Genomic DNA, 9,911 nt, shown 5'->3' on the forward strand with positions numbered 1-9,911 from the left:
CCCTGGACAAGCTCAGGGGCTTAATCTCAGCCCAGGGCACAGGGAGACATAAGATTTTGGAGTGATTCCTTTCCTTTGCCTGCTGGGGACCCTGTGGTCTTTATGGACAGGGTGAAGCAGTTTCCCAGGGCCTGACACAACCAGACCAGATCAAACACCCTGCTTTACCTCTGACATCGGGTGAGCCCCAGGATGGGGTTTGGCAATAACGCAGGCAATAGCCCAGCATAGCCACGAGGAGTGCTTGGGAAATAAATGCGGAGAGGAAGGAGAGATATTCAGATAGTGTCGTCCATCATACAGGGGTTCGTCCTTCTCATAAAGTGAATTTGGACAACATGGTGCTTGCCTTCTTCATTTCCTAGTACCCTGATCTTCAGATACAGTTTCTTGGCTGTTAAGATACCGTAAATCAGGGCTGTGGCTACTGCGTTGTCCTACCCCTACCGTGTGGTGTAGCCATGGCTGTGACCGTGTAGCAAAGCTGGACCCAGGAGCCAAGGGGCTGACAATTATCAGGCCAGCCAAGAGCAGCCCATGCCTTGTGAAAATCCTGCTCAGTGATAATTCACACTGTGGTGAATCTTTAATTAAAAAAAAAAAAAAAAAAAAGCCAAAACAACGGACTTCCTATGTAGCCCCTTAATGTAAGAATTGGCCGGTGAATGTGCAGAAGGCTTCTCTGCGTCACTTCGAATGGTAGTTTGAAGTGAATGCAGTGGTAATGGCCTGATAAGTGTCTTGAACAGATAGAGCTGGTGAAAATTGAGATTGAAAGACAGGAAAACTGCTTAACTGATCATAATCTGCATCAGACAGCTGAATTGGCAAAACTCCCAGCACCCAATGAGGAATCGGAGAGGGGATAACAATACCCGCTGCCCAGCCACCAGTCCCTGCACTGCTCCTGCGTGCCTTGGGACACCCTCAACACACCTCTTGCTGCAAGCCTGCCCTAACCACTCTTCTCTTCATAATAATCTGAAAGCATGAGAAAAATGGTGCACGTCCTGCTGTCCAGGGAACGCCCGAAAAGACTGTGCCTTGCTGCAGTTTGCACGCTCTTCAGCTTCCCGGGCCTGATGGCAATGTGGGGAGGAAAGACTTGGGGAGGAGGATGCTGTGGGACAGCTAAATAAAGCCTGTCTTAGATGAACTCAAAACTTTCTATCGGTGGCTTAGAGACACCATCAAAGGCAACAGTGTGACATAACATTAACTGAGAAGGCAAAGTCCTGAGCCATGCTTTGACCTTCGGGGGGCTCGTGGAGGCTCTGCAGTCTCTCCAAGAGCCCAGGCACCGGGCAGGAGCCCCACAGAGACCCAGGTCCCCCCTGCAGCACCCAGCTAGGCAGGCTCAGTGGCACGAGGAAGGGTTGACCTGGTGGCAGGTACGGGGAGATCCAGATGCTGTAGGTGGAAGGATGTTACTTCAGATCTGGGGTTTTTCCTGCTGCAGGGCCAGGGAGTAGGTTTGTTCCTGTTGCCATGGGAGGGGGTTGTACTAGCAGACGGTCTCTCACTGTCTGTCACTCTTCCATCCACTCTCTGAGATGTTTCTTCAAAAGGATTTGCTCCTTGCAGTGAGCTGATGCTTTATTGTGCCATAGCAAGTGCTCTCACAAGCACTCTATACAGAGAGTCTGCAACACATGAGGACTACCAGGGCTCAGCAATACACTATAATTTCGGTAATACTGGGTATTTTTGCACAGTGGGACATGCCTGGTCTGCCACTGGGTTTGCTACTTATGCCCAGTGAGATTAGGGAGAAGAAGCTGACTTTGGCTCACTACCCATCCCTGGACAAGGCTGATTCACTTGCTCACTTACTGCTTTCACAGAAAGTAAATGGAGAGGGGCAGGAAAGGAGCAAGGAGAGGAGCAGTGAGGATGGGAGGACCCCTCCCCTCCTGGACTGACGGACTGATGACAAGTCAGGAGAACTGCAAAGTTAAGGATGAAACTCCTCTTTTTATTCAATCATTTCTCCTCCCAAGAGAGCCACAGAGCCTGAGCAACGGACAGTAGGGCAAAACCATTGGGCAGCCATTCAACCGCATTTTGGGGACTCACAGAGTGGTAGAGGTGGCTCCATGCACACAGCCTTGATCTGGGGATGCTCAGGGAGCCGAGGCAAGCTCAGACTCTCTCAGTAAGAGGATTAACCCTTTTTTTCCCTGGATCTCGCCCACCAAGTGGGCCATGTCAGGGCTTGTGGGCACAGGCAGGCACAGGCTAGGCAGCCCCCAGCTCCTTATCAGTCCTCACTGCCCAAGAGGGTGTGCAACGCCCATCAGCTGAAGGCCAGTTTTCAATAACTTTAAAATATTTTACAGAGTATTTCCGTCCCCATGCTTTGTGCCAAAATGTTGCTCCCTCTTCTTCTTTTATTTTCCCCTGAATTAATCAGTGAAAAAACAACCCAACAAACCCCATATATTATTTTGTTCTGATTTCAGCAAAAAAACAAGAATGCAAAACCCCCACCCTCATGTAACAAAAGGCAATTGGGAGCACATTGCTTGCAAAACTGCGGACGCACTTAGGAATCTCCCCTACTTTAAGGCTGTTGAGAAGGCGTTGGCCAAAGGTGGAGGGGAAAGCAAGCCACATAACAAAGGCAACCAACCGTGCTCCTTTTGTACTAAATCATCAAGGTGTATCTGTAGCAAGAAGAGCATCGCGGCTGTGTTTGGAGCAAGACCAGCCCTGCACGCAGCGTGGCCTCTGCCCACAGATGATATGCAGTCAGGAGAGAGGCTCAGTTTCTTTGCAGGGTAATTCTACCAGCTCTGCGTCTAACGGGGTAAACATTTCTGTGCAGCTAAAAGGCAAACCGTGCTCCCAGAGCCCACGCAGCTTCAGTTCCTTCGCACAGCTTGCTCTTCTGGTTGAGGATAAAATGTTGCACATTTCAATAGCCAAAGCTCCTTTCCATGGGTGAAATCTGCCTCGAGCCAGCAGCAACAGCCACTTTGAGCACCCACTGAATCCCTCATGTGAACCCACCAAGCCTTGCTCATTGCCAGGGTCACAAGGCTGCAATCCCCATGGGTCTGCTTGGCTGTGCTCATCCTGAAGGATGCTCACGCTGCTTCTCTGTGGCCCAGCAGCAGCAGGAGGGGTTTCGGTGGGGGTGTCCCCGAGGCTGGTGCAGGAGAAGTTGGAATGGGGAGCCGGCAGCCCGATGGGAGCCCTGCGCTAGTGGCCTCCTGCCTCCAGCAGCTGGGAAGCGTAGAGAGCTAGTGTGTGGTGGAGAAACTGGTACTGCTCGCTCGTCTGGATCATCCCACCTCTGCAAGGGAAAGGCAGGTCCCACTGACACCTCACTGAAGCCCACAGCCCGTCCCCAGCTCTCTGCTCCTGGGGCACAAATGTGGTACCTTGCCACATCCAGGTACCTCTGAAACAGGTGCCAGAGCTACCCAAAGAGTGGCAGCTGCTCATTTGGGCTCAGAAGCATTGCCGGGCAGTTCAAAATTAAGATTAGCAACTGATTTGGCTCTAATTTTTAACAGTACTTCTTGAAAAGTGGCAAAATCAAGTGTTTCTGGATTTAGTAGCTGAACTGGAAGAAGCAGACTGGCTGCCATGTTCAGAGCCGCCCTTCTCTCCCTCACATCGTCAGGTCCCCAGAGCTACAATAGCCCTGACAGCAAAACCATCCCGGCACCGGGGAGTCATTTGCTGTTGACACATCTGCATCTTTCAGCAACTCTTCTGGTTTCCATCAAAATTTGTCCCCATGCCCCCTTGTGATGCCCATCCCCATGTCCCTCCCACATCCCTCCTCCCAGGCTTGGCACCCCGCAGGACCCTCCAAGGATCCACCTGCTTTGAGCACATACCTGTCTATGCGGAGACGGCACACGATTCCCAGGATATCCACCTCCCCTTTGTCCTTCAGCTGCTGGCACCCGATCCTGGTAGCAATAAAACAGCCCGTCCGGCCGATGCCTGCGCTGCGGGACAGACACAGCTGTGCTGAGCACTGACAATATCCACTGCTTGGACCTGAATCTGTCTGAGATCGACATACTCCTAGATTAGTTTGCCGCCATGATTTCTTCCTAGAAGGATGCTGGGTTCTCGGTTACAGCTGCCAGACCAGCTTTCTTAGCCCGGCACCAGAAGACATGGGCTGGCATCACTCTGCCATGGCAGGGGGGGTCTTGCTGTGTTGCACAAAACCAGTCTGCAGTGTCTCAGCGTCCCCTCCCAGCTGTGCTCTAACCCCAGGCACTCAGCGGTTTGCACTGGAGCAGGTCACCTGCTCCAGGACGGCTGCCCTGAAAAACAGCTTCACAGCCCAGCTGCAGGCCATGCTCAGTGGCAGAGGAAGCAGGAACCTGAGCCGTGGATCTGCCGTGGGTTTGATGGCTGGGTCCTAACTCTGCAGACCTGTCCTGCTCCCACCTTGCTGTCCACAGACCCAAGTGCAAACCAAATTTCTTTATGGGGCAAGATGCACCATGCTAATGCCTCCATCCTGATGCCAGGACAGGAGTTGCTAGTTGAACAGCTCTGCTATGGGGATGCCGTGCCCTGGGATTTCTGCGCCACAGCGGGACCAGCTCATGAGCATTCACATGTGGGATTTTCCCCTCTAGCATTTGCAGGCTGACCCCAAGGTGAAGAACACACAGGGTTCTGGTGAGGGGAAAAGCTCAGGTGAGGGGAAAGCTCTTACCTGCAGTGCACAACGATGGGCCCTGGGCTGGCTGCAGGCTGCAGAGTTTCCTCTACCTTGGACACCAAGTGCAGCAGGGGCTTGGCTGACTCAGGTGTCTGCTGGTCCGGCCAGGAAGGGAACAGGATGTGTTTGACCTGGCGACATTCACCTTCAAGCTTTTCCAGCACAGGAGAAAGAGAAATCAGGATGTGGGAGCACAGACTGGTTGGGCTGAGCCAAATGAAAGCATGGAGTCCAGCTCAAGCAGAGGGCGGGCAGCCTGTGCCCATCTCATCTGCTTTCCTCCCGAATCCCTCTTTGAGCCTCTGCCAGACAGCCAGGAGAGACCCCTGGGCCAGGGACACTGGGAAGTGTTGCATCGCAGAAGATGGGAAGAGATGCAGAGTGTTCCAATACTCCCCACAGTCCAGGCATGGCCAGCAAGATCCTTTTGGCTAGTGTCAGCCTAAGGTGACTATGGAGAGCCCACAGGGCAGAGCCCAATAGCACAGTGCAAAGTGCAAGGGGCTAGTAGAGAAGCTCTCCCCAGCTGACCCCCTCCCCTCTGCACCCCAGGGCTGGGTCCTGCTTCCTCTGAGCCTCCTCGGGCAGGCAGGAGCTCTACAGACCCCTCCTCTAGCAGGGGGCTCATAAGACCCAGCTCTCTGAGTCACAAACCCTCTGCTCTCCTGTCACACAGCGTTGCTATCCCACTAGAGAGTTCGGGGGTGTCAGGGGCAGTGCTAGGCCCTGCTGGCTCCCCCTCTGACTCCAGCATGGATCTCGAACTTACCTGGATGGAGAGATCCCGGACGACGTACTCCACGCACTCGTTCACCCCCTGCACGCGGATGGTAAAGGGGCCGTAGGTGCCCTCCCTCTCGGGCCAGTAGTGGACACATTTCTGGAACAACAAGGCAGGGTTTGTGGCTGTGGAGATGCTCAAGACACCCACTGGATGTTTGAGCTATGTGTTGCTCTTGGGAAGGGGCATCACTTGGGGAGGTGTGGGGAAGCGGGGAAGGTGGATGCGGAGTGGTACAGAGGGGAAGCTAAGGAAGGGCTTGATCCCTCTCCCTACATCTGCTTGCCCTGCACCTTCTGCCATGCCCTGCCATATGACTTTCAGCCCCCAGAGCTTCACGGTTCTCGTCATCCCCATGGGCGTTGTACCTGGGCCAGTCCATGTCCTGCCAAACCCAGGAGGACCCAGACTGCTGGTGAAGGGCACAGGGATGCTGCGCTGGGCTGGGAGAGAAGGGAGGAAGGACATGGCCAGGCAAGAGAGAGTGAGTTCCCCCAGGCACGTGCTGCTTGGATGGGGAGCCAGGGATCCCAGCCAAGGCACAGGGTGGCTGCCACGCAGGGCACAGCACTGCCGGCTCATGTCCCAGCATGGATCCACCAGCTGAGAGCTCCCAGCCCAGGAGGAGAGCTGCTCAAGGCTGGAGGGACACTGCTGACCGCTGTTTCTGCTCCCTCTCCCAGTGGTTGCCCAAATCTCCTTCTCCTATTATCCAGTTGGTAAAGCAAGTCCAGAGCATGAAAGGCTACATGAGGAGGAGGGGCTTTGCCAGATGGGGCTGCAGCCCTAGGGGTCTCCTCCTCCAAGTGTGATCAACCAGGAGCACCCTCTGAGATCAAAGCAGAGAAAGCAAGTGCGTGCTCAGACCCCACATTTGGTCTAGTATAACCCTTTACTGCTGCTATTGCCCCATCCCACCCTTTGCTCCTGGCTAGGGTGCTGTGCCTGGGCCTGTAGAGGGACAATGGTACCTCTTTACGCTCCTGGAGCTTGGTTATCATGACGATGAGGGGTGCCTCCTCCTGCCACACCATCTCCCAGAAGTCAGTCACGGTGTTCAGCATGGGTCCTTGGGTGGCAATGTACTCCCGGGGCCGCCCTGCGTAGCCCTGCCAAGCACGTCGTCCATCAGTGACATTGCAGGGGGACCCTGATATGTGAGAGGAGCCTGTCTCCAGGCCGTTCCATCCCTCACGGTGATTTTCTTCCTCTACAGGTGAGAGGCTGAGCCACATAGACTATTTCCTACTAAACCTGTCCTTGAAATACTTTTATAGACCTGATCAGGAACTACCAGACATCTTCTCCATCCTCCCAGTCCCACAATCTAGGAGCAAGCCCATAAAGCAAGCCACGTGCACCCAAGCTCCTTGCAAGCATTCCTAGGTTATTGGTGTGACGATAGCCAGCTTGATGGATGCCTTGGTGAGGCAGAGTGCACGCAGGGAGCAGCACTCCTCACCGCAGGCATTTCCCCAAGGGCGAGCAGAAGTCATCAAGTCCTGCCCTGCCTGGGACCTGGGATAGTTCCAGCTGGGTCCTATCAGTCCTGCCCCCCTGCGAGGCTCAGGAGGGGACGTGGCAGTGCCCAGCAGCCAGAAGACTGGGTCTGGGGACATCTGCAGGGGTGGTTGGCACAGGCCCCTGCCCTGCCTCTGCCCCAGGCTCATTTCACAGCTCCAAGCATCCTCTGCCTCCACAGTCACTTCCTCCCCCAGTATAAAATTGCCAAAGAAACAGAAAAGCTTGGAGGTGCTCCCAGTCCTTCTCAGCTCCTCCTTCATGGCCAGTGCTGCTGGCTCAGCAGAGGCGAGAGCGTGCACTGGCAGCAGGCAGGAGCTGGAGGGCAGGTACAGGCAGAGGTGTGGAAAAGCCTTCTCCCAGCGTCAGTGACGTGTTACGGCAGCTCCCAGCTGGAGATGCCATTTGGCAATACAGTAAGCAGTCAGGGACCCAGCTGAGGATGCTCTGGGAATGCTGGAGGAGGCACCCACAATGCCCACAGCTTTTGGAAAAGCAAGTACACAGCACTCCGGGAAGAGCTGTATGGCTTTGTCAATAGAGATCTCAGTTAAAAATGCACCCAAAAGCCCTGTGATTTAATCCAGGTTTTTCCAGCAATCCTGTTAACAGTTTGGTCCCACAAGAAGTTGCACTGGCTCAGCCAAGGGGCAGGAACCTTTTCAGGAACATTTTGTATAACCCTTTTCTCATGCCTCAAGATTATTTCTTTTTCCTAGGAAACATATTTTTCCTTTCAGAAGGAAACTTGCAGTAAGACATGGAGGTGTCAACACTGGGAATTTCCCCGCACCTGCTCCTCATGCTCAAAAACATTTCCTGGGATAGGGTCAGCAAAAATCCCAGATGGGGTCTGATGTGATCAAATACCTGCAGAGCTCTTCCAGATTCACTGTGCCTCCCAAGCGTGACAGAAGCAGGCTAGGTTGCTAATTTGCTGTTGTGCCTACAAATTCCTGCACCATGACACCGTTGGAGAGGTAGGTGGGAGGAGGGGGTCAGGAAATGGGAGCTCCACACAAGGATGTGTGGGCACACGTGTGCTCAGGTGTGTGCACATATATGTGCATATGTGTGCGAGATAGGGATGGGTGGCATTTGTGCATTTTTGTTAGCACTCGTGTGAGATAGAGAGGATGCCATGTGCTCACCTACACCCTGATGCATGTGGACAGGGTGATGGTGTCACCCGATGTGAAGCTGCGCGCTGCCAGGCTGCTTCAGGAAGATTACTGTAAAAGTAGTCCTCTGCTGCCCATGTTCAAACCCTCATTTGGACCAGGAAGCCTCCTAGCAGTTTTGAGCATGGTGCTCTGTTCAAAGTCAGACTTGGACCCTCACTGCAGGATGCTGGCAGATCACATCGCTGCTGTCCTGTTGGATCACACCCATGAGCACCATCAGAAAAGAAACGCTGCTAAATGCCCTCCAGCTCCAACCTGTACCCTCAGGCCACCTTCCAGGGGTCTGTCCATCATACCAGAGGGCACTTTTGTGGGCTACTTTTCTGAGTACCACATTCCCACGCTCTTCTTGCTGCCACGCACCCAGGGCAGCTGCCAACGCACCTCTGCTTCCCAGCACCCCTGGCCTATCCCAAGGGAAAGGATGCTGAAATGAGATTAATTGTTCAGAAAGAAACCTACCAGCCAGCCAAAGCTGGCACCTGGCTGACACAAGAGCCTGTTTTAAGGTGATGTGTAGTTCAACACGAGTGAGACTGCAGCCTGGGAGGGGTCATATGCACAAGAGGATGATTATCATAAATCAGGCTGCCTGAAGTAACACCCATGCGTCTGGGGATTTCTCAGTCTCTGGAAAGGGACCCCATTGGGTGTTGAAGATAAGCCATGCCCTCCCCTTCATTAGCTTTCTTCTTGGGAAATAGGAACAAACAAGCAGAGAAGTAATTCCTGGCTGTGTAAGGGTTGAACAGCACCGGGCTGCAATGCTCTGTTGACACAGCTTGCCTCCTGTAGCTTTGCCAGACAACAGACTAGTGCATGAGGAAGAGATGGAGAAGCCACTATGAGGGACTCCATACAGGTGCTCAAACTGTCCAAGCAGCGGGAGCCAACAGCAGCCACCTCATGAGATCACCAAAATAAAAATTGTTTCTGCCCTATGTGGATGGAACTGCATCTCTCCGGTTCAGAAAGCGATAGTTCAGACGGTACCCCAGGGCAGCCATAGGACAGCGGGTGACCGTGCCTCGGCACGTGAGTCCCAGAGTGGCACCTGCAGCACTGAGGAGTTTGCAGCCCGATGCCTTGTGAGCCGTGGGCTGCAGGACCTGGGAGACCACCTGCTCTCCAACCAGGCAGGACACTCACCGTGATGTAGTTGGCATTTATGTAGCTGCCTTCCTCATGGTTCCCGGCCCTCCTGAGACAGACCCGACTCTCGGGATCTGAAAAACATGGCAGGCATTACCCCAGGGAGAGCCTTTCAGGGCCTGACTCTGCCCATCCTCTCTGCCTTAGCTCCAGAGGCTGGAGGCTGAGTCCTCCAGCTCTGTGCCATGCTCAGAGCTGTCTACACCCTCCCTTGGGACCCTTCGTGCCCCACTTCACTCTCACTACCATGGCAGGGTACAGTCAGTCATTCCCAAACTTGCCTGTACTGTGGTGAGCATGTGGGGTAACTCAGCCAGGATCACACAGAATCGGTTTGGTTGGAAGAGACCTCTGGGATCATCGAGTCCAACCTCTGCCCTAACACCCCCATGTCAACCAGACCATGGCACTAAGTGCCACCTCCAGGCTTTTCTTAAACACCTCAGGGCTCGGGACTCCACCACCTCCCTGGGCAGCCCATCCCAATGCCTAACGACCCTTTCTGTGAAGAAATGCCTCCTCATTTCTAGCCTGAACGTCCCCTGGTGCAGTTTCAGACTATGTAATTTAAGAC

At 53.9% G+C, this 9,911-nt stretch overlaps 1 protein-coding gene across 1 annotated transcript in view; it reads right to left on the bottom strand.

Moving 5' to 3' along the window:
• Positions 1 to 3,176: 3,176 nt before the first annotated feature.
• The window catches only part of PTPN7 (protein tyrosine phosphatase, non-receptor type 7), an 8,513-nt gene continuing 1,778 nt past the window's right edge, over positions 3,177 to 9,911 (bottom strand). Inside the window, exons 4-9 of the mRNA XM_009710076.1 lie at positions 9,335 to 9,411; positions 6,452 to 6,589; positions 5,469 to 5,579; positions 4,694 to 4,851; positions 3,852 to 3,965; positions 3,177 to 3,298 (exon numbers count right to left, since the gene is read on the bottom strand). Coding sequence (XP_009708378.1) covers positions 3,205 to 3,298; positions 3,852 to 3,965; positions 4,694 to 4,851; positions 5,469 to 5,579; positions 6,452 to 6,589; positions 9,335 to 9,411 — 692 coding nt within the window. The 3' untranslated portion in view covers positions 3,177 to 3,204. The remainder of the gene's footprint in view (positions 3,299 to 3,851; positions 3,966 to 4,693; positions 4,852 to 5,468; positions 5,580 to 6,451; positions 6,590 to 9,334; positions 9,412 to 9,911) is intronic.

Source organism: Cariama cristata, unplaced genomic scaffold (assembly GCF_000690535.1).
Source record: "Cariama cristata isolate BGI_N322 unplaced genomic scaffold, ASM69053v1 scaffold32601, whole genome shotgun sequence".
In the NCBI taxonomy this organism is placed as follows: domain Eukaryota; kingdom Metazoa; phylum Chordata; class Aves; order Cariamiformes; family Cariamidae; genus Cariama; species Cariama cristata.